The sequence below is a fragment of the Merops nubicus genome, unplaced genomic scaffold (genome assembly GCF_000691845.1).
Source record: "Merops nubicus isolate BGI_N331 unplaced genomic scaffold, ASM69184v1 scaffold16559, whole genome shotgun sequence".
NCBI classification, from domain to species: Eukaryota; Metazoa; Chordata; class Aves; order Coraciiformes; family Meropidae; genus Merops; species Merops nubicus.
In genome coordinates, this window is record NW_008630348.1 from 65,940 (window position 1) to 90,995 (window position 25,056).

At 38.8% G+C, this 25,056-nt stretch overlaps 1 protein-coding gene across 1 annotated transcript in view; it reads right to left on the bottom strand.

Annotated features, from left to right (window-relative positions):
* MOCOS (molybdenum cofactor sulfurase) overlaps positions 1-22,087 on the bottom strand; it is a gene marked incomplete at its 5' end in the record, with an annotated part of 36,373 nt that extends 14,286 nt beyond the window's left edge. The window contains 5 exons of the mRNA XM_008947271.1: positions 175-299; positions 4,444-4,525; positions 10,654-10,816; positions 18,873-19,319; positions 21,971-22,087. Of these exons, the coding sequence (XP_008945519.1) occupies positions 175-299; positions 4,444-4,525; positions 10,654-10,816; positions 18,873-19,319; positions 21,971-22,087 (934 nt within the window). The remainder of the gene's footprint in view (positions 1-174; positions 300-4,443; positions 4,526-10,653; positions 10,817-18,872; positions 19,320-21,970) is intronic.
* Positions 22,088-25,056: the final 2,969 nt, after the last annotated feature.

Genomic DNA, 25,056 nt, shown 5'->3' on the forward strand with positions numbered 1-25,056 from the left:
AAACACAGTTTAGGTTTAAATGTACTCTTTGAAACCTGCTAGGTTAATATTGGATGACTCTTTCACCCTTTATCAGGGTAGTTATATACACAGTATGAAGCCTAGGAGCCTGATGTTTGCTAAGTGAAGAATCACAACTATTAAGAATGACAACTATTAAGAATGACAACATACCTTTTGTATTTTTCTGATGTGACCTGTTTTCCATATCTGAACTTTGTCTTATCAAGCGACACGGACGACCAAGAAACACAGAGAACCAGCCAGCGATTCTTTCTCCACAGTCATATGTTTTTACCCTATTGTGAGAAAAGAGGGACTTCACAAAATTTGATTGCCCAAACGCTAATTTGCAAATCTGAAGACAAATTACAAGGATTTTTATCCTACTTCTTTCAATATGAAATCCAGAATTCGCATTGTCTGATGAGTCTGATGTGAACTTCTGCATGATTTTAACTCCTCATTTCCTCAGCTTTACTCTGTTACTCTTGAAGTTAACATTCACAAGACCTAATTTAGTTTTATACAGAAAATTACTGTGGAATAAAGGATTAAATAATCACAATGGTCAAGACACTGGCCCTGAAGTACAGTAACTGCTAGCCTATATGACAATATTACAATACGGTATTATGAAAAAGTTACTCTCTGCTCTGTTTTACTAAAACAAAAAGGATTAATCTGAGTTGAATTTAAGATTGTCCCACTATGCCACATGGTATTTAATTTTTAATGACCCCATCAGGTAAAATAATGTTAATTCCCCAATCTAGTTCATGTTAGTATAGACATTCCACATTAAAACATGGATCCACTAGCAGCAGCCACATATCCCTCTATCTAAAGATGATTTCTGTTACTTGTAAATTGAATTATGCAAGGCTGGGAAGAGAAATGCCTTCGTTACTTAGAAGGATTTTGAGATTACCTCTCTCAGTCCAGGAAGGGTACAGATCAGACCACTGCAAAGCAATCCTATTTGCCACTAGATTCCTCAGCCCAGGGTAATCTTAACATCAATCTTTTAAAAACTAGGCATCTAGCTTAAGTTAGTTGTCTGGGTTCCCCTCACAGATAATGTGAAGAGTTATCTATATTAAGCCACAGGATGGAATGACTGACTCTGGGAGTGTTAAACTCTATTGACTACAAGAAGAGATTTGACAGAGACCTAACTTTAAAATGGCTTAAATGGGTAAAAAGAATACAAATTCTCATGATGATCTAGGCAGGGTTCTTGTAAAAAGGAGAGTGAAGTACCAGTGATCACATGTTCACCTTGTTCTACCCAGCCAAAGACGGTGATCTGCATGGAAACCATCTGGTTTGTGAAACAAGAAAACAGGTCGTCACAGCAAAAGATGCTAGGATTGAGGGAGGAGGTGGCTTGGCTTTATGAAAGTCTTTGTAGGTTCAACTGAGTTACACAGGTAGAAAGCCAGGACAAGTGAAATCAAAGAGATTTTATAATCCTGCAGGGATCACATATCACTTCAGTGCTTGTTCTGAATTTTGATTGTGGTGCAGCTCTTCATCCTTCTCCCCACTCTGTGATGACAGATGCCACTCACAGCTGCACTGAGCCAGTGGTGTCCTAGAGCTGAAATGAAACTCTGGTACTATAAGATGCAAGCACTGGGGCAAGAAAGAGGCCAAAGGGTGAGTCTCCACTTGAGATTTCACAGTCTGAGGCTGCTAATGAGAAGGCAAGAACCTCTTGTGCTAACTGCATGGGTAAATCAAATTCACCAAATATTTTTTCCCACCCAAACAGAGCTTCTAGGGGTATATAAATTCTCTCCTGAGTCAACTGCCTCTAGCAGCCTGCTAGACCTTAACAGTGTATAAGTCAGCAACAAAATTTTGCCCTCTTGTTTGCTTGCTATTTTGAGTCACAGTGGCTGAGCCAGTGACATAGAGCATTCTTAGTATTTAATCAAATTTCACTGTGTAGTTTTTGTATTCTGATTCTTGTGTTTTCAAATTGCTTTCCCTTATTTTCAGATCATTTTCTAAGCAAGTACCATCATCTCTTCAAGGTCTTGTTTAAAGTCCTTCTGTCGTAGCTCAATTCTACTCATTTTCTGCTTGTGTTTCTTTTTTTGTGGAGTATTACTTTACATCTGTGAGCATTATATTTCATTTGGCATGTCAGGCAATTTATAAAGAAGGGCATAGTTCTCTTGGATTGCTGAGAGAACATCAGATTGTTCTTTGCCTTGAGTTCGCCACTCATCTTCCCATTATGTCATTGAGCTTCAGTGTGTCACAGCTGGTTCCTCTAGCTAGGAGATTTATAAAACAAGAAACAAGGACATATGAAGTCTGAATATTGAAGGGATATAATACATATATTACAAACAGGCTCAGTTCACCTTGTTTTTAACTACACCTTTGTCTTCTTCTACCACTGATGTCCACTTGGTCTCTTTGATATTGTGGCCTGCCAAAGAGGAGGCTGTGTCCCTGCCTATTTGAGTAGAACACTAACCTTGAGCATTTAGGGTCTTCTACAACATCAATAACCTTAACATCATTAACTTCTACTTACATCTGTCCACTGTTAGAGATTCTACTAGAAAGCCATGTTCTCCTGTTGTGAGCAGCACATGCTGATGGACAGCCCCTGCCAAGATGAAGGCTAACACTGATGAATCGCTTCACAAGAGAAACTCAGGCTCATTAAACTTTTGTGGCTGCTGTGAAATTAAATCTCCTCACGTGACTACTTGTGGTTTCTGCATCATCATGTGCTTTCCTCAGCTATCTCAGTGTAAATTCAGAGTAAACTAAGCCAACAAAACTGGATGAAAACACAGCATCAGAGAGCAGAATTAATCTGTGGAAAATGTCGCCAGTAGGGGTGTCTCTTGAATAAAACCTTTTTAACAAAGACTTTTGGTCACAGTGATCACCTCGGACACCTTGCAGAAAGGACACCAGACCACAAATTATCTCCTGTTCTACTGAAAAGCACTGTTTTGCTCCTATTCCCATTGTTTTTTGCCCCAGAGGCTTCCCTGCTGAAAAATGAGAACCTGGCATCAAGTGCTGTTTGATCTCTGAGCAGTTTGGGAGCCTCATCAATGCTGTCCACTCACTCTGCCTTACTTCCTGGCTTGTTTATTTGCTAGTCACAGTCCACTCTATGCAATTTGTCTTGTATCTCCCCTTCCTTTGACATTCCATCCTTTTCTTTCTCCACAGAACTGTAAGCAGTTTCCCATGAAATTTTCCAATTTCATACATTAAAAATGACAGTCGGTGACATGAAAGACAAGCTACAATAAATAGTATGGCAGCCAATTATATGCACACAGAGAGAAACCTAGGCTATTTTACAGCCTGTAATAGATGGGCTAACCATGGGGAAGCTAAGGATGAGTCACCACTAAGGGAAGTGGGACAGATGGTTAAAACAAATTACTCCTGGGTGAATTCCACTACCTGAGGAAAATTCAATTCTGAGAAAAAGATCATCTTTATCATCTGAATATCTAGTAGAAAAGAAGGAGAAGATAATTTCCTGCATGGGTTTATGAGGAAAATGGCCAGGTGTCCTGATATATGTTACTCTTGGAGAAGCAAATGTAGAGTGTTACAAAGAATTAGTAAACCTTAGCTAAAGAAGATGTAAATCTGTAAGTGGCTCTTTTAGTTTGACTTACCAAAAGATTCAATGAAAAGAAGTTTAGTAGATAATGCAAATGTATTTTACAAAGGCACTTGATACACTGCCCCTCAGGAAACTTAATGAGACCGGGAAGTAGATAGAAAATGTGATGGATAAACACTTAAGTTCACTGATAGGAAATTAATTCATGCATAATGTTATATTTCACTGAAGTGGTCTGACTCTTCATTAGAGTTAATGTTATTTCACACACTCACCTGCAATCTTCCCAAGGTTGTAAGGGGACACTGACCAACATGGGTGGTCAAAACAAAATTAAAAAAGGTTGTAAATATGGAAAGCTTTTTATAACCTCAGTGGTTTCTAGCAATTTTGAATCCTCACAGCATGAAATGAGCAAAGTTGCCAGCATCATTACTGTCAAATGAAGGAACTGAACTCTGAAGTCCAGCTGAGGTCCCCAGCTGGCATTCAGAAGTAACTGGAGATATCTTTCCCTTTTCTCATACTTGCAGCAAGTAAAATAAAGATTGCCCTTATTCAAGTGGATGCCAAGTCATCTCAGTCTGTTGTACTGTACTTCTCCACCTTTTTAACTTTTATTATTTTTTGTTTTCTACCAGACATGCTAAGCATGCCAAATTACCTATTTAAATTTGTCTTCTCCTGGTCCCCTATGTCATCCATTGCTTTCTACCCTCCCTCTCTTTTTTTGAGTACTTATGCCCCTATGTGTCCATCCAACCATATCCTGTGTGTCATTGCAGTGATTTTCCAGCTTCATATTCCTCTCAGTTCTCACTCACCTGTGTGAGCAGACTTTACTCTCACAGATCACAGTCTCTTTTGCAGTGTTTTCCTCTAGTGATAGAGATATTTGGTCCATGCCTAGATAAGCAGAGAGCAAAACGTATTTTAAAACCCCCACATTTATGCAGAAACATAGGATCATGAAAAAAGTTTTTATTTTTGTGCTTGTTCACAATCACAGCAGCCTCCCAAATAGCATGTGGCAAAAATCATTTCCTTTTTGCTAGAATTACACTCTCTGCCTGCAGGTGGCTCCAAATGATAATGCAAAGAACAAAGGCTGCAGATGACCTTGGTACCCAAAACACATTAAGGAACATACAATTTCAGCTTTGAGTAACTTCATTCTCTGTGCGTCTTGGTCAACAAAACTGGCACAGAATTATTGCCTCAGTCAAGGTTTCTGTTGAAAGGATGAGTTAATGTTGTTGTGCCTCCTCTAGAAAATCCAGATATGAGGTTAATCACTACCAGGTTGGGTTTTCTTTTGATGTGGTGGGATGGAATGATCTGAAAGATGGAGGGCAGGGGGGTGGGATGTCAGAAAAAATAAGCACAGGTTGTTCAAGGAAAGAAATATAATGCGTCATAAACCTACAATAATTTAATGACAAAATGTATGGAAACCACCACGGAGAGAATTATTCCAATTTGACCAGGTTTAAACCAGGTGAGGAATCCCTGGTAATGATCTATGTTAACAGTTTCTTCCATAGTTTTCTTATCTTGAACAGAACGAGCCAAAGGGATGGAAAGGCTACTGTGGCTTACTAGTACTAAAAGAAAGGCTGAAATATTTTCCTTTCTGGTAGTTGAAAGCAATAATCTGAAATGACAAACAAAGGGCTTTACTGTGTGGCTGCAATGAAACCAATTCTTTTCTATTATACTGCAACATAAAACAGCAAAGGCTGATCTTCTGTACCCCAGCTTTATATCAGCATGTTTAAATTTCACTCATTAGTTCTTGTTTATATTATTGTAGTAAAAATAAGAAGCCAGCTCTACCACCTCTGTAATATGGTGAAATCAAATTCTTTTATTCTCTTCTGAAGAATAATGAAATATAGCTCAGATTCATTATATCCCAACTATCAGCTCTGTGCCATGCAAGTTTTCAATACAGAAAGACATCTACTCCTTTTTTAGCTAATGATGTTAGTATAGTTCAGAACCAAAGACACAGGAGGAAAAGCTGGGTTCAGTCGGGAAAATGAAACATGTCAAGTAATAAATGCACTGAACTTGATTGCAACAACCTGAAAAACAAGTCGATGTTATCACCTTACAAACTAGAACTAACGCTCTTGTCCTTTGAAAAAATTAAGCATTAGTATCATTCTTTCTGGAAGAGTTTGAAAGGTTTAGTCCTGTATGCATCCTTAGGTGTTACATATTTTAAAAATACTTTCTATGCAAGACATACTCACAAAATTTCTTAAAATAGAGTCTCAGGGCTTTAAAAAGCCCCTGCTTCTATACACCATAAAGTGTATCACATTTTTATTTAACAGTACACATTTTACAGTGATGTTTAGGTCAGTTAAACATTGTTAATTACAATTTTATTCTATCTTAAGGCAAAAAAATAAAGCAGAATATTGCCAGTTACTAAAATGTAGAAGCTGTCATTCTCTATGGTGATTTGCTTGATAATAAAATTCACAGATGTGCTCACAGTATTAATATAAAAAAAAAAATCTTGTCTTTATAGCTCCTATTTTCAGTCAGTGAGAAAAATTAGAGGTCTGTTATTTCAATAGACTGAAATATAAACTATTCATGTATATTCTTTCATCAGTGTATGCACTTAATTCCCATTATTTTTATTGGCAGTAACACATGACTATTTGAAGGCACAATAAACTCCATAAAGTGTAATTAGTTGCTCAGTTTTGCTGGCATCTTTCTACTCCAATATTTTAAAGGGCCTTCACAACACTCAAGATTTCTCCCTCTGTGCAGTGGCAAACTAATGCCAACTTGCCAGCGTAATGCTGATTGTTAGCTAAAATGGGAAGAGAGAAATCAGTCTTCTATGGGAATGTATTCTCAGCTAAATCGTGTTTGGCTTACTTTTCTGTTGGTCAGTGTAATCAGGCCAGTGTAATCTGTGCCCCCGTCTCCTCCCCCGATGGTACAGGGCAAGAGTAGTTCTCTTCATTTTAACTCAAGTAATACAGCTTCTAGAAATAAAGGCACTTGGTCCTGCCCACCTTTAAGCTGCTGGGAGCCAAACCATCTACTGCTCCAGCTGAGATACAAGAAGTTCTCTTTCTCCACAGGGGTTTATTTAAAGTTATACCGATTTTCTCAAAGTGGGTCCTGTGACAACAAGGGTTAATTACACTCTTCATGTCAAAAAGAATAGGAAATGCCTGCTAACAGCCACACAGCCTACGAAAATAATTCTGACAAAATTCAGAAGTGCAGTTTCTCAAAACTAAAATCTCACTCCCTCTACCAAAGTAAAGTACAGCCAACAAGAGACCAAGCACAAGCTCCTCCTCTTCTTCTCCTCTCACCCCCTTCCTCAGGGATGAGGGGAATACCTGGAGCTTCCCAGCTGCCATGCAAGCCAACTAATTTTGCACATATGCCAGGGAAGGATCCTAAGCCTTCAAACAGTTCCAGCCTTGTCTAGAGCTCCTGTCTGATATCCTTGCTACCTAGAGGGATGGCAAGACTGCAGTGGGTCAGACAGTAGGTCTTCTCATCCAAGACTGGGTGTTAGCCAAGCTCTGGAGACAAGCTATGTACAGGTGTTAAAGAAAGAACATGAAGCTGTGTCTCAGCACACAGAGGATTCAGTGAAAGGTATTAAAGTAGTTAGTGTCACAATAATTCATCCTGACAGTTTTATTTTGTTAGACACAGAAGACAGAGAATATGAAACCATACTGAACTAACACAGCCATAAACAAATTTTCCAGTAATGAAAAGTTCTAGAGGGAGAGGCGACCATGCGTCTGGAGGGGGAGAGAGAACGGGCTCGTTATGTTTCAAAAGTGGCACAGATAAAGTCTTCACCATAATCTAACAGTGTTACAGCAAATGTTCTTAAACAATGCCACATAATTCAGCTATGTGGGATTTGCCCTACTGGGCTTTAGGCACTTACCAGAGGGACCTAATCCAGCAGCACAGTTGCTCTAGGCTCTCTCTACTGGAGAGAGACACCTCCAAAGCACACTCTAGGCGGAGATCATTGCCACAGCCTGCTCTCACAGTGAGAAAAGTGCAGATGGCAGCAGAGAAACTGGTAGAGAAAGCAGAGTGGTTACAGCCTCCTTGCAGAGGAGCAGGAGAAGGCAGCTCGCTTGACTGCAGTTGTCACCCACTCAGCTGGGAGCTGCTGGGTTTTCACGTTCAGCAGAGCAAGAGGTTCAGTAAAGGTGCAGCTCAAAGCTTCTGCCTCCCTGTTTTTTTCACTGCTGTCGCCTCTCATACACCCACTCCTCACCACCAGAAATGTCCCCATCACACTGAGAAGAATAGGGGGGAGGGGGAGGGCAGGGGGAGCTGGAAGAAACAAAACTGCTCTTGGAAAGATGCATGCTACTGTAGTTGAGGAAAGGCAGATGGAGTGGGAGGCATCCAGGTGGGGAAAGAAACTCACAAAGCAATAAAGCTGGAAGAGAGCTAGAGGTGGCTGTAGTCATCAGGCTGAGTGCTACAAATCTGAAACACCACTAGCCACAGAAGTAGGACAGTGGAGCTGCTGAGCTTCACAACAGCCAGCCTGGCTCATCAGAGGTCTACTGATTTCTGCTCCAGCTGCATACGTGGCATCCAGCTTCAGGTCCTACATTAGCAACAAACTACAGACAGGCTGGAGAGAGCCCTGACAAAAGTAACAGTGATTGACATGGAATTTTCAAGGAAAGAGTCAACTTCTGAAATTAGATTTGTCTGCCATGATATTATTTAAGTGGGAGATAAAACAATGACCGATGTATGTGAAGGGATAAAAGAAAAACTGAAAAATTTCACACCAACAAACAAAGCACGTATTTAGACTGTGGGTAAGAAGGAAGAAAACTAAATATTGGAACAACTTCCTACAGATTTATCTGCTCAGTTTTGCCCTGTCAGTTTGTATGTGTTCCTATCATTGTGCTAAGTGATGTGCTTTCACCTTCTAAGCAGTAACCTCTGGAGTAGTCTCCCCAAGCAAATAATAGGCACTATCCCACTGTGCAGCATTAAAAAAGTACCATAGATTGCAAGTACGCTACCAGAGTGAAAAACAGCATGACTATTATAAAAAGAAGGTCCAGATCACCTTATGAGCTAAGGTTATTGGTATCTAGACTCATACAAAGAGTAAAATGATTCCACTCTTACATGCTGGCTGTAGCAAAGCGGGTTATAAAAAAATGTCAACCATGTTTCCATTAGAGCACACAGGAGATCTGATCAATCACTTTGGGGTGTAAAAGGGATCCATGGGCTTGGTCAATCACTTCTGCATGGAAACAGTTCTCACTTTTGTAGGAAGGAAAGTGAATGACAGTGAGAACTCCAAAATCAATATAATGCAAAATGTAGGATTTAAAGGTGAATTTCACCCTGGCACTAACTATGGCAGGAGATTGTAGAGCTCAGTGAGAAATGAGTTCCTTGGCTGTCATTTTTGTCTGAGGAAACTTCTTCCTGGCTCTCTGAAGTATGTCAGTGCAGCTATTATTGACAAGCAAACATACTAATGGATATGCACTTGTCTGAACAATGTGGTACTAGGAGGGAAAAATATCAAGAACATACTTAGAAGTGCAGAATGAAGCAATCAAAAGGTCCAACAAAGCCGAACCTCTGAAAATATGAATGATAAATGGAGAAGGCTTGGACATGACTTCACATGTGGTATCTGCAAGGAAGAGGTACCAACAGAAAGGAAGACTGATGGAAAGGAGCTGAATTTCTAGAAAATAGTTCCGAAGCACTTGGTAATTTTAAAGTTGTGTGAGAGAGGTGTCTATGTGACCATACTACAAAAATTTGAGGCTCAAAGTACTTCACAGAGAACTGACATAATGTAACAATACCTTTGCAAAGAAAGATTACAAAGGAAAAAGTGGAAAACACAGCATTTGTGCCAATGAGCCAATCTGGAATCCCTAAGAAGAGACTAGATTGTGTTTCGGATCAGAAACACACACAAAATCACACAAGACTAGTGGAAGTACACAAATCTGACAAACCTATTCCACACAAAAGAAATCAGTTGGTCAGTTTTATGCAGAGTTCTCGGACAAGTGGAGAGGACAACAACAGAATGCACAAACAGAAAGGAGACTGCAGTTACATATCCACTCATAAAGATTTCTAAAAAAGGGTGAAAAATCTGAATATAGGTTCCTTTGTTTTGCTCTAGCTGCTGAAAATGTGGGCACATATATTATTAATGGTTAAGATATACAGGCTGAGTAAACGTTAGACCCCAAGGAAATAATGAACTATTCAGACATTAATAATGAGTTTTGTGGAATACACAAAATGACTTTTGTGGAATGCTGTTCCAGCATTGAGTGCTTACAGCACTGTTAGCAAAATAAATATTTTCGACCCTCAGGTAGCAAAGGTCTTTCCATAATCTTTCCTCAAGTTTTTTCTTCTTTTCTTTCCCCGTCAGCAGAGAACAAAAAGAATTTTGATGAACCCTGAGAAGCCCAAATATCATGAAATATTTGCCTGCTAGTGTGAGTACTTGGCTAAATAATATCTTACTTTAATCCTTATTTTAATTCTTACTAATTTAATTCATAAACTGAAGACTCCACACTTCTAGTCCCACAGCTGGAAGGAGGGTAAGAGTTATAAAATGGGAAGGTCTTTGGCCAAGGGTATTCATGTTAGACTCCATTCCTTTACCTTTGCATTAGTAACAGTCCCTTCAGGCTGACAGACCTCATGATGTGGAGAGATAGACTAGTCAGTAAATTCATTACTCCTTCCTGGAGCGTCCACTTCATGATTGCATACAGGGAGTCACTGTCTACTCTCTGCCCATCCCAACAACAAATCAGGAAAGTACCTGGGACTGTATTTTACAGTCTCAGCTTTCTTTGCCCACAGCTGGTAGCAGACTTTGTCCCTGAAGTCAGTAAGTACACACAGCATTCAGTAGTTTGGTGGGTGCATGCAGATGTCTCTGTCTAGAAGTTTGACATGAATAATGAAGGGGAGAAAAGGGTATTTGGTACCTTCTGCCTGGATGACCATAACCTTTTTCTTCAGATCAATTGAGGGATTTACAAGACACAATCTTGGCTCCTGTTTCTGAGTCATGCAGACTCCATTCTGGTTTACAACCATCCAGTTACGGTCATACAGCAAACCCTGGTTCCCCACTGGCCATTCTGTAACCTGGAAAAACATCAGGAGGGGATACGAGGTTTAGAAAATGTTAGTTGCATTAATAGGTTCATGCTGAAAAGAGAGAGAAAATAAACCATTAATGAAATACTTTGAAATCAGGAAAACAGCATTTAATAAGACAAACTAATTGCAAATCAAAGATAAAGATATCACTGCACAAAGCTGACAAAACCAAATGGAGTTACTATCATTTGTTCCATATTATCATACATTTTGATAAAACAGAGCTATGAGAATAGAGTAAATAACCTCTGAAACACTCTGAAAACTGCTTTCAGTTTTATATTCGTCCATCTCCAGAATTTTTCTGCCTCTAACAATTTTCTTTTAATTTACAAAGAATGGACATTACATGGAAGTTGTATGAATTAAGGCAAAACCAATGAACCAAAAAGCAAGAAAAATGTGAAATTCAGAATTCAAAATTCTGAATAAATGGCCATATTTTTCATAAAACTGGAACCACTTTATCAATTAATCAGTTTGAGAAAGCCTCCACCACTGAGGTTTCTGGTTTAGCTAGGAGCATAATAGTTTCTACAGCTCCCCTTACAATACAGCACATTGTCCTCTTAGCTATCTGTTCTTCCATTACTTCTATAACACTTTTACATTCAATAGCCTATACAAGCATATTGTCCTTGCTTTCGTGTACATTTTTCTGGTGAAAAGAACAGCTGTTACTGATGCTACACAGATGGTAATCTTGAAATCTAAAAAGAGAACAATTTTACTAATGCCTTTGGGTGATATTAATAACTGCTTTCTCCTTGAGAATGTTAAAACATTAATACCATTCTTTTAACATAAAGCTGGGCATTTAAACATATTGCTTCAACTCATGTATGCTTTCTAGTCACAGCTGAGTGTGGAGAAAAGTTAACTACAGCTGAACTTTGTTGAATTTTTGTAAAGAATATTAATGAAGCCCACATAAATTATCTAGCAAAAGACTTTAGCAAAATTATTGAGAAAAAGAACTGTTAGCCACAGTCTGATGCTCTGAAGAAAAGCATGGCCGGAAGTACTGGGTAGATTAATTAAAAATCACATTTCTGTTTGGCATGTGCTCTATCCAAAACTTCACAGAATCACAACCAACCATTTTTAGAAACTTTTCCAGGTTTTATAGGAGCTTGCAACAGCAGCTTGCCACTGACAGCCTGCCTAAGGAAAACTGGGGGCAGGCACTCTGCAATGGAAAACTTCAAGCATTAAAGCTGAACTCTAAATTTTGTCCACAGTCCACAGTCCTATCAACTGTATTGAGTACAGGAAATACATGGAAAAAAATGAAATATAAGAAATGTATTTTATCAATCTAATTGATTTATAATATTCTTTGGCAGTTTTTTAAGTGAGTGTGGATGAAAAATTCAGTCAAAAATGGAAACTTTGGGTCTGACAATGTCATCTGAAACCATGTTGTCCCAGCACCTCAAACTGTCCGCACCTAAATGATATGAACCTTCTCCTTTCTTTGTAGGACAGGAATCATAGCCCAAAGACTGCAATATCAGCTGTAGAACAGATTTTCTTCTTGTTGGAAATCATTCTTTGGAGAGGCCAGTTGTTGTTGGATTTTTTTTTTTTTTCATAATTAAAATAATTAATAAATAAATAAATTACAAAATGTTGCTGATCATCTGAGAGCTGCAAGCATTTCCTGCTACAAATCTCCCTTCCAGAAAAAAAAGATCACTCATTGGTAATAAATCCTTCCATGGATCCAACAGATCTTTACAGGTTTTGCAAGACGTAATGAACAGAATAAACTAAAAGAGCAGAAAAATAGAAAAGGAGCACAAAGACAAGAATTGCTAGCTCCCTACTGTAACTTTCTGTTGTTTGGATTCTGCTTCAGGACACCAATCTTACTCAGGAACTAACTTAAGTGTTTCCTTACTCTTCACTGAAGGTAAGAGGTTTTATGAGCAAAACAAAACATCTCTTTAATCAGAGCTTCAGCTAATTCTTACATGCTGATAGGCATTGTTGGGAAAGCTCAGCTAACTAGGTAGGAAATACTTGGATATAACTAACACCTTCCATTCAAAACACCCCTGGGTAGGTCCAAAATAATGGCAAGTAACTCCATGCCCCACTCTGAGATGCAACACTTGACTACAAGTCCTCAGCTTATTTTCCCCCTTCCTCTGGGTATTTGCCATTTTAACAAGAATCCCACATACACGTGCCCAGCAGTGAGTCTGTATCCTCTCACAGATGTTCCCTGTACCCTGTCAATGCCCTGCTCCTTTCAACTTACTGTACTGCATATGTTAGGATCCTAATAAATAAAGTTGCAATGAAAAAATAAGTGTGTAACCTACCTTGGACAGAGAGTCACAGGTGATCATGAAAGAGTCAAAGCTGGTTTTTTGCTAATACTGATACTGGAGATGAGCACGGAAGAACATGCACATTTCTAGTCTTTGTACTTAGGCATGCGACCTGTGTAGACCATTTCCCACCATTATTTCAAGGCTAAAAGAATGTTAAATGATTGCAAGGAATTGAATTAGAGAACTTCAAGGAAATTCTCCCTGCTCTGCTTTTATTTGAGACATGAGAGAAGTGGTTCAATTTGGCTCCCTTGGATTACCTCTGAGAGATATGTCTGCCCAAGGTTAGCAGAAAAAAACAAGGGCCACAAAGATGATCCACAACCTGGTGGACCAGCAGCAGGAGGTCAGTCAGGGCACTCAGATGTCATTAAATACCTATATTCAGGCAACAAATACAGTGAAGCAAAGCAACCAGTGAAACTTCCTGCAAAGTCAAGTAAAAACAGGTTAGTTGTTACAGTGCAGTAAGCAATACTGTATTATGTAGCTTCTAATTTGATTATCTGAGGTTGTCTGGCCATCCCTGACTATTGAGGCAAAGTAGAAGGGGGAGAACAGAAAAAAATCAGGGACACCATGATTTTACTGATAGATGCTAGCATACACCTTTATTCCCAGCATGGCAGGTATGCTAATCATAGAATCACTATGGTTGGAAAGGACCTCTAGGATCATCAAGTCCAACCTTCCTCCCAACATTTCCCTAACCACTAGACCATAGCCTCAAGTGCCACATCCACGCGTTTTTTGAACACCTCCAGGGATGGTGACTCCACCACCTCCATGGGCAGCCCGTTCCAGTGTCTAACCACTTTCTCACTGAAGAAATTCTTCCTAATATCCAATCAAACCTCCCCTGGTGCAACTTGAGGCCATTTCCTCTTGTCCCATCATCAGTAATTTGGGAGAACAGACCAACAGCAGCCTTACTACAACCTCCTTTTAGGTAGTTGTAGAGAGCAATAGAGCATACAACATAAGGTCTCCTTTACCTATCATAAGGAAAGTACATTGCACAGTACAGGCAGTACATGGTAGTAGCCTATTTTTTCAGTCCATTTTCCCTTTTGTAACATAAAAATACTAATTGCAAGAACATGCTTTTTGTTTTCTTTACAATTTTCTTTAAAACATTTTGGGCTGCGTTTTTCCATAGTTCACAGTAATATCATCATGAAGGCTAACACAATTTTCCAACACATGAAAGAAATCACTGAACAGGCTTTAAATTATGCAAGTTTAAAAATCTTTGTGGTCGTACATATAATTTATCCACTGATCACTAGCAATTTGCATTGTATTTTAAATGAAAAGCTAATTTGTCTTCTGTGTTGAGATGTAATTTTTATACTCTGAAATCTACTGCATGAATAATAAAGTTATTAATGTTTAAAGTCCTAACCTTTTTCACTGGGCACACTGCATTATGTAATTATGCAAAATTCATTGACACGAGAGATTTTCATGTTTAACAATGCAAGTTTAAAATGTTTTTTTATGTTGGAAAAGAATAAAAAAAGTGAGCTAGGATAGAAGTTACCTTTCTTCTCTGCTTCTCTCCATTTAATAACATAAATGTAGGGGGAAAAAAAAGCACATTTAAGAAGCTGAGTTAGAATATTCTGTCCTCTGCTTCCTGTGCCTTGTGTACAAACCCCCATGGAAGAACACTGAAGAGAAACTGTCCTGTGGCCAGGAACACTTTATAAAATGCACATGCAGGAACTAACTGACCTGCAGTGCCCTGGTGATCATGTCAAGCTTCATCCCCCCAGCTGCCAAAGCACTCTGCACTCTCGTTCTCCCTAGAGGTCAAGCACCTCCCACACTAAACCACTTAGAACAGAGCAGAGAAACCAGAATTTAGGAGGGGAGGAGATCATGCAGCCCTAAAGAGGAGATAAAACAGCTGTGAGTTTGTACTCGGATCGTTATCAAGCTTGTCCTCCCTCCACTAATCAGCTCCTCTCTCCTGCATCCAGTAAGTCAGCAGGCAGACGTCACTGGCAGACGGGCTGGGTCCTGCACACAAGGTTAGCTGGAATTTTCCACTGCACATAATTTTAGACAAATGCAAGCCATCATGTACTAACAATAAAGCCCATTTACTACACATGCTGAAGGCCTGACCTACCGTACCAGCTGGAGGCCTGCACTTGAACTTACAGATCCATGAGATTCTGATCTCAAGTATCCAAGTACAAAATGAGTGAATCTATTGCTGCTCAATATCTAAACCACTTTCATCCTTTCACACCAACTAGCTTAGAGTTACCTTACAACTAGTTAAAAAGGGAAATATTTTTCTAACTCTCCAACAACTACAAAGCATCTAGAGGTAATTTAGACTAAAAACTTGAAGCTGAATTTAATCCCTAGCTTCTAACTGAAGATCACTAAAAGAAGAAATTACAAGCTCCATAATTATTACTTCAGAAGTTCATGAGTTTAAAATTAAGAAGATAATACAATGTTAAGTGTAAGGTCTGTATGACAAAGACCACTAAGAGACTTGCAAAGGAATACTTTTCTATGGGATTCAATCTTTTAATAATAAAGCCTAGAAATTAGGGTTTAATCAATATTTTAAAAGGCAAAATGATTTTCAGGAGTCAATTCCATCTAATTGTGATGAGATTTCTGTAGCATGTCTTGCTTGACAGTCCAGTGCCATGATGCATGGCTTATTTTCCCTTTTCAAAGTGATATATATAGATCTGTGGGGGGTGATGTGCAGCACTGGCTTTCTATTCTACTTTTAGACATTGGGAAGAGACCAGACAAATTTAGAATGGGATTAAGTGATTTTTAAAGCTCATTAGAAATGGTGGCTTGTAAGTTGCCATGTGCACCTCTTCTGTAGGCAGACAATGAGATCAACAGATCTTTCTCAGGCTGGTTATAAACATAAAACATGTCTAGATGTGTCACTGACACCTTTGGGAACAAAAACCTGAAGAATGCCTAGTGGACAGGAAGAAGATCATGAAAGCAAACACATTTTCTTTGGGGATTTACTTCAGTACTGAAAATGACGAAAATGAATCAATCTTTTTGCTTCATCTCCTGGCCTGCTCTCCTTAGGCAATGAAAGTCCTTTTTCATCATATCTAGTAGGTCAACTTCTGTTCTTTCACAAGTACTCATGTGTCTTCTAGGAACAAAGTGGAAATGCACAAAAAATGTTCTTTGAGAAGAGGAGGAGAAGAATTACATTATATTGATAGCGAACCTCCAGTAATTTCCAACACCATATAGTAATGTACTCGCTGTACAGGCTCTGACAGTGCTTACCTTAGTGGGTTTTAATGTGCTTGATACTTTGTTACAAAAAAAAATCAAACCAGAATACAGCAGACTTCACAAATGATTCTAAGCATGCAAAACTAAACTTCTTAATGCAGTTGTGTCCTTGTTTGAGCTAGAACAGAACCAAATTTGTTCAGTGATTTTAATTTTCAGCCAAGTCTCTTCTAACTAACTGCACTTTCTGAAGTTAGCAGCATATTTTTGCAGGCAGTGTCTGTTTCTAGCAGTGATAATGCTTCATGTTTAGACCTATGACCAAGGACTTGTGTGCAGGAAGGCTCTTGCTTATACTTGCTCTTATAGAAACCAGGGTCACTGCTAAACCTTTTGCCCTGTGTTGAGGGTGCAGAACATAAAAGGCTGCACCTTCAGGGAGGAGCAGATAGGGCAGTGACCCTAAACTGACCAGTGAGGTGTTCTATCCCATATATGTCATATTCAGTACAAAGCTAAGGGATCACGAAGGTCAAGCCCTCTTCTTCAATGGCTGGTGTCCGAGGAGGACTCCATCCATTCTGCCTTTGATCATCATCATTTTCATTAAAGCTGTTTTAGTTTTCTTCTCTAATGCATAAGTCTCTTTCCCATATTCCCTTTCCTTCCCCTTTGGGAAGGGAGAGGGAATAATAGAGAGCATCTGTCATTTGTCTAGTGGCTGACCCAGCCCTAACCCTTAACAAGCTGCAATTCTAATATCTGTATTTTTTAGCTATTCAAATCAGCTAGTGTTAGCTGTCTAATACAAGTTGCTTTGGATTTCTCCTGTAGTCAATGGAAAGAGACAGAAATATCTAGGAACAACTCATTTTTTCCTACAGCAGATGTCTGTTTTATGATAAGATGAATTAGGAGGTATCTATCTCTTACTGCTTACAGAATATTATCTAACTTTGGGGGGGTAAGTTGAGGTATGATGAACCCTGCTTTCATGCTGTGTCTGTTAACACATGCCTGGCACAAGAAGCATTCATGAGGAATAGAGATTTTCCACCTCCACATAAAATTGCAGTTCTGTCTGCCAGGGAGTACCAGGTTTGTATGAATTGATCACCTATGGTTGTTTCCCCCCACAGAGCTTGAAGAGAAGAAACCTGGTTCAGCTTGTGGGGAAACATTAGCTGTCTTTCACGCTGAGGTACGTCTTACCTGCTCCTGGGCACAATCACTTCAAAGCCTTCCTAGCACTGAACATTGTGGTGTGTATCACACAATACCAGCCTGCACATTAAAAATAGCACTTAACCCCAAATGGCCCCAGAAAGCTCTACAACGTATTTCAGCAGCTTCTGTAGTGAGCATTTGTAATGCACCTGTAACAAGTGCAACACTTTAAAAAAGGTTAAAACATTTTCACATGAAATGCAGGAATACTTTGATTTTCTAAACAGTTTGATCTAGTGGGAGGTTAATAAGGCATGGAAATTGTTTGTTTAGGTCTCATTTAATGCTCAGAATTGTTCCTCTGAATTAAAGGCATCAAAAGCCCAAACAAATTTTAAAATATGGGTGTTTCATTGACCGTTTAACAGTCTTTGCTTGAATTCCCCAGCCTCTTTTTGCAGTAAGAAAAAAAATCATGATGAAATCAGTAGAGATGCCATATTTTAAATGCAGGTAATTTATCACTGGATTTGACCCCAATTTTCACTCAGATGTGAGACAGTGACCTATACCAGCAAGTTTTCATAGGGAAAGTTATACTGATATTGACATTCATTAAATCACTTCCCAGTATGGTACTAAGCAGAGTCTCATTCTAGGTCATGTGTGGGCCATACACATATTTCATCGTGCATTATTTAAAAAAAAAAATAGTCACAGCTAAGGTGACAATATTATTAACTTGGTAAAAAAGCAATTAAAATCTTCAAAGAGTGAACTTTCAAATAGTGCAGCAACACTTAAATGTCATATTTCTGTTGCAAATGTATTTTTAATGATAACATTTCTTTGTAATGTAAATCAGCCTCCTCTCAATTATAACATGTTAATCAAGTTATTTCTCAATTGCTGCCTACCCTTCAATGCCTACAAGTCCATCACATGTCATTCTGTAAAAGCATACTAATTACTTGATTATATTTTAGTCAAGTTTTGCAAATCCAACTATTTTCTTCAAGACTGCATATTATGTGCAAATGTGTCTGTTGTGGAGGAGGGGACAGAAGAAGACATTTGCATCCTGCAAATTCAGCCTAACTGAAAATCCTTCAAAGTACCTTAGTATGCAGGATTTGATCCTAGAAACAGAAGAAAAGGAAAAATGGGTATCCACATACGGCTTCCTAATATCTCATGCACATGCTATTCCTGGTTGACCTGTCTGAGAAGGGTAAGGAAAAACACAAGGCTGAGATGAATATTTAAGAATTATTCAAAGCATATACCTCAAACGCAGAGCAGGATTTGATTGGGTAGAGGTAAATGTTGGTGACAGTGATGGGCTTGCCACCTCTTCTACATGTTGGCACTGCAGTCTCCGAAACAGCTGCCCTTATGCTTTCCGCCTCAGCCTCCGGTGGCTGCCAGCCGGGAGTCATCCTGGCTGCAGAGGAATGACTCCTGAGTTCTCTGTCCAAGACGTGTGGTATTGGAGACAATTTATCTGCATTGTTAAAGGAAGAGTGGTCACCTGGGACAGACTCTGTTGTCAGCTTTGTAAGAGAGGACTGGAAAGGAATCTCAGTGTCCGACTTAGAGAGCCTGGTGGCTATGATGAATTTCAAAAAAGTCTGAGCATCTTCAAAAGAAGACATGTAGCCAAAGGATATCCTCACGGAACCAGTGGGGCGTCCATCAACTAGGTCTATGTCATCTCCACAGACATGGCCAGCCTAGTTTGACATAGGAAGAAAACCAGAGAGTTATTATAAGAAACTTTGCTTTGTTGCCCTCTAATTTTCCAGTTATTAACAAGTCTCTTAATTCTAACCCAAAAAACTGTTTTGAAAACAGTTAAAGTATAAAGTTAACTCATGGATACAAGGAGAAAAAAATTCCAACTATCTTATTACTCACTCAAACTGCGAATAAGATAATTTTGAGATGCTTGTCCTATTCTATCCAAAGGCAAGAGTGACTTCTCAAAAGCAAGTCAAAAAACAGGAAAAGTTTGTGTGGTCCAGGATGGCCTGCTACCTAGAGCAGTCTCCAGGTATATTCCAGTCTCATCTGCTTAGTTCACTGGGATTTAAACTGGGATATTATATTCAGATAGGTGAACAAACCATGAGACTGCTGATTCTTCTGGGGCAGTTTTCTTGATATTCGGTGTCACAACAGTTCCATTTTATACTGTCAGTGGCTTATTCTTGGCTTGTGTTAAATAGTCCAAAGAAGCTATACAGCCAAGAACTGGTCTGCAATATTAGCAAAACAGACACTTGAAAAATCCAGAGTTCTAGCATCCAAAGTGACTTCCCTCACCACTGGGATATGCAGGAAATCTGTCTTGCTGATTCAGTCAACACATTGCTTTCAGGACAGAAGGAACTGGCCTTCCTCCTCTCCCCCTAACATTTCCTCATTGAAGAACACAAGTCACCGCTCATGAAAAATCTTTGTTGAAAAATGCTGTAAATACCCTAATAGTAACTTCCACATAGATACCCCTCCATTTTTCTGGAAAGCTCTCCCTTAGGGTAGAAGTTTCTCCTTCAGTAAGTGAGTCAGTGAATTCTACCACTCACCTCCAGCGAGACAAGCTAGAGAACTTTGCTCATCCATCTAACATTACCAATGGACACAAGATTTAGTCCTAAGTCAGCATCTTTATTCCTGTAAGTGCAGCAGCTTTTTTTTTTTTTGTTTTGTTAGTTTTGCCTTTTCTTTTTTCTCAGAATTTCATTTATTTATGCGTTTCTATTACATAAAAATGGAAGTGTGAATAGATTATTTACATGAAGGCTTTTTTTAAGCAAGAAATGTTCACAGTTCAATGAACACAGATGCCATTTATGCGAGGAAAAGTAAAACAAGAACTACCCTCTTTGTCAAAGCATGCAATACAGTAGTAAATATTTTAATGCAGCGTGATGTACTTTTTATTCTTGACAATAAAGCAGAAGTAACATCTGCAAAATTAGGTTGCATCTGTTGATATCCATGTAGCCCTTCTGCCAAGTACTGATTGATTAACTGAGGAGACAGGTTCCTGCTGTGCAAGTAAGTGAATTGAATTTCCACCTAAAATCCTAGGAAAAATAACCACACTTCTCCAGGGACCCTTGAGGACTGAATGTCCTCTCTCACAGGCATTTTATACATGGAAATCTTCATCAGGGAAGAAAGAACAGTGAGCATGCTGGGAAAAGGCAAAACTGATAGAAAAGGGTAGAATTTTTTTACTTTCTCAGAAAAAAAAAAATTTTTTTACTTTCTTTTGGGGAACCTGCTCCCCCTATGAAATTCAAGTATCACTGTCTTCCTCTTAGACAGATCATGCATGAGGAGACTACGGACATGGAGCTTTCCACTGTAAATCAAAGCACCATTTTGCTAAGGAGGTATTAAGGAGCTCTCACCCTTTAAGAACTTGTGCTATCAATCTGGCATATAAACTTGTTTGGAAAAGTTTCTAAAAGTCTCTTTGAAATTATAAGTGAGCTATAATACCAATACAGCCATTATAATTTTTTATCTTTTGAAGAATACCTTTAATACAATTTTGGATTGTTCTGTATTAATTTACTTTAATTTCAAACTCTAACAAGTGGGACAGACAAGGAGCCTCCCCCATTTCCTTGTAATACATCCTGCTATACATCTTTTAGTGACCACTTATAGAAAATATCAGTAATTTGGAAAAAAGTCTTTACATTCCTATTCTAACTATCTAACACACCAATAATCTAGGTAGATGTCATCTAAATTTATGTCGCTTTCTGAGATTCACTGTGCATTCTCATTTATTGTTTCCTGTGCAAATTGTGTATGCCTTTTAAACTATAACATCCAACAGCAATATAATACTTGAACAGTATTAAGTATAATTAAAGATACTTAAGGAACAACATGAGATAAATTGTCCAGAAACTTCTATTCTGCAGGAAATCTGCATTTCACCTATTTCCAAATCAGAACAAGAAGACAGAATTTCATATTTTCCAATTAAATAAAACCAATAAGCATATATTGCTTTATGTCCATCAAATGATTTTGTTTCAATACCCTGTTTCAGTGAACTGAATTTCAGTTCACTTAGTTCTTTAACATGGCAATTGAGTTGAACATCAGAGAAAGCAAATCAAATTTACCTTCATTCTTAAAGTCACAGAGAATCAAAACCATAGGATGTGGTACACCTATTTTAGCTTTTAACTAATTAGTGACTTTTTTTTTTGATACAAAGCCAGATTTTCTTCTCCCCTTCAAACCTCCCATCCTTAGGAAACTCAGAACTGATAGACAGAAGATGTCTCCTGGGTCAGTGAATATAGGTGTTTTCCATGGGAAATACATCATGTAATCTTATTCAGAAACTAACCTGCAGATGCCTTCGGATGTCCTCATTGCTTATACCCAAGTGCATCTGGCAGGCTCCTGTGTTACAGAAGCACCCTGTGCGGACGTGTATGTTGTAGAGGCTGGCCATCTTGTCCACCTTCCCAATTCAGCAGGAGATAAGACATCGGAGAAGAAAAAAAAAGAGACATTTTAAAGTTGTGGTAAACAACATACAATGTTTTAAAGGTGCAATTCATTTGGAGGCAAATTACCTCTCTAAATTATTAACAATTTACTGTAGCTTTTAGTATTCCTATAGACATTTAGGATTTTTCAGCCTTGTTATTCAGCTGAAAGGAAAAAGTGGTGGAAGCAGAATGGCCTATCTTGGCATTGAGAGACCATGCACACAGCACCACTGAGAGTACATCAGTTCAGGTTCTGATCCTGTTAATGCTAGTACATGTGCTTAATTTCAAACCTGTGAACAGGTTCATTCACATCAGTAGTGCCTGCAGTCAGGTGTCATTCAGTGACAGAACCATCACTATCAACTGCATCTGCAGAGATTGAAGAAAGACTAAAGAAAACCTTGTTCTCCAAGGATCTGAAACTGCACCTGTGGGATCTGGCACACAAGTGCTTGAAGAATTATCCCCTCAGTAAACAATAACATCTGACAGGGCAGGGACTAAACTGGAATACCTCCTTGAGTCTTCTACACATGACCACTCAATCCACCAGTTCCCTGGTGTACTTTTTCCTCGTGCTGTTCCATGTCGTACCACTTCTTTATTTTCCACTGTATAATGAATGGGCAGAAATACAATACTTGATAACAAACTGGTATGAATAAATCACGTGAACGAATGAAAAAGATGTGAAAAGAGAACAAGAACAGAAGCACATGTTTATGTATGCTTTGGAAGAAGAAACATATATGTGTGCATTGGCAGGATGGCACTGGCAGGATGGCACTGCAGGGAAGAGATATGGATAGTCAGGGTTTCATAGCACAGGTAAGAAACAATGGAAGCACACCATGGGGATCCTCTTAGCACATCTAAGAAACCATAGAAGTATACTACAGGGAGCTGAAAATGCTTTATGTTGATTTCAAAAAACAACAACAGCAGCTGGTAAGGTTAGCTGAGTAGGTATAGCTACTGACAGTGATTTCTTCAGCAATAAACAATGAAAATTTCTGGTCAGGAGTGGGGGAAAGGACAATCAGATGGTCAGAAAGGTAGCATGAAAACTAGCACATAGTATCTCTACCAGAGACTTCCAGAACAACCTTGCAGAAGCTGCATTGATCTCTTTGTGCTTTTGCCCCTCTTCTGCAAGATGGAGAGCTGAGCTCTGACAACAACCACGCTGCAGACTGAGAGGACCCCACCATGCCAGTGACACAACCCTCCTCACGGGGAGCTCAGGCTCAGCTGCACCAGCCTGACAGCTCAGCCTAAATGTGTAGGAATGGAAGGGTCAACCACCTCAAACTAACTACTTTCGTGAGCTCATGATTTACCTGCCTGAAGTATCAAAATAAACATCCAACCTAGACTTTCTAGCTGGCTTAATCTCTATTGGCTTTTTCTTGGTTTTTTTTTTTTTTTTTTTTTAAAACATAAATTCCGTTGTATAGGAAAATAACCCAAGACATGTAGCAAAGACTTTCTGGTGTAATTCAGCCTATCTTCTGACTTCATCTATTTTCTGATGTCAGTCTATCTTCTGACATCTCTGAGTTTAACTGTGTGAGATACCAAGCACCTTAACTTCACCATCTTATCAGCTTGAAAAACCAAGCCCTCTGTTAGAATTTACTCTAGGCTAAAATAAGTCAAGCTAAGTGGCATTTAGCTCTCCTAAAAGCAGGTTAAACAGCATTAATGTGTGGGTTGTGTTGGTTTTCTTTTTTTTTTTTTTTATGTGTGGGGCACAAGGTACTCCACACAAAAATGTGCTGTATACACAGAAAAAACCCTACATAATTATAGTGCACAAGTTCTGAAGTTCACATTTAAAAATACTCTGCCCCACTAGTTTAGTTCAAAACCATTCATTTCTCAAATGGAGATACAATCAAAATATCTCCCTATATCCAGACTCAGAAAGCAAAGAATAGAGTGAGTCCCGAGATCCCTGTTCACAATTAATGCCTTGGAGAATATCTTGTGTTCAAAACATGTTTCTCAAATCAGAGTTATAGTAAAAGGCATTGAGAAAGACTGTTGTGGTGTCACTAGTTTTGTTTTGTCAGAAGGCTTCAGTCTGGCAACAGTTACATTTTCTTGACTTCTTTTTCATTTAGATGAGAAAAACTGTCATGCTGGCATAATGTGGTTTGTCATGGTGCTAGTGACTCGCGGGTGGATCTATCATTCCGTTAACGATGACAAGCAAGGCAAAAATCACGACAGATACTTCGCTACTGAATTCATACAATGTTTGACTTTATTTGCTTGGTATACAAAAAGCTTTAAAATATATATATTTTTTTTTCTTTTTACTGTGTTTTTAAAGAATCATTGCTGGGGCAGCCTTGCTTATCAAAGTGTATGTTGTGTAATGAAGTTTCCCTCTCCCAATTTCAAGGAATTGCTAACAAGATTTAAAAAAAAATCTTTTTAACTTTGTCAAACAAACTATTACTTTCTTTAATGAACAGTAGCTTTCATTCTCGCTTTGGACCTGACACCATTCTCCAATAACACTTTAAATTGTGATATATATTAATCTGTACGGAAAAGATTAACGATACATAAAAACATATGAACACTTGAGAAATATGGCAAATTGTGGTTCAGGATAAGAGAGATGAATTATCCACAGCTTTAGTATTTATTGATCTCCGTTATCAGCAATGTGGTAACGCACACAGGTCTTGGGACCATGGTGGACAGTGCTCAGTGAAAACCCACAGCACGTAAAGGATCAGCAGGGGCAGCAGTGCAGCTCTGTCTCCCTTGGCAGGCATGCTTCACTTCCCCCTGGACAGAGGCTTTGATCTCCTCTTGTTGTACCATCACCCTAGAAATATGCTACTCAGGGAATTTAATTTCTCTCTGCAGTGCCACCACATAGCAAAACAAATAGAACATAAAACATCTGTTACAGTTA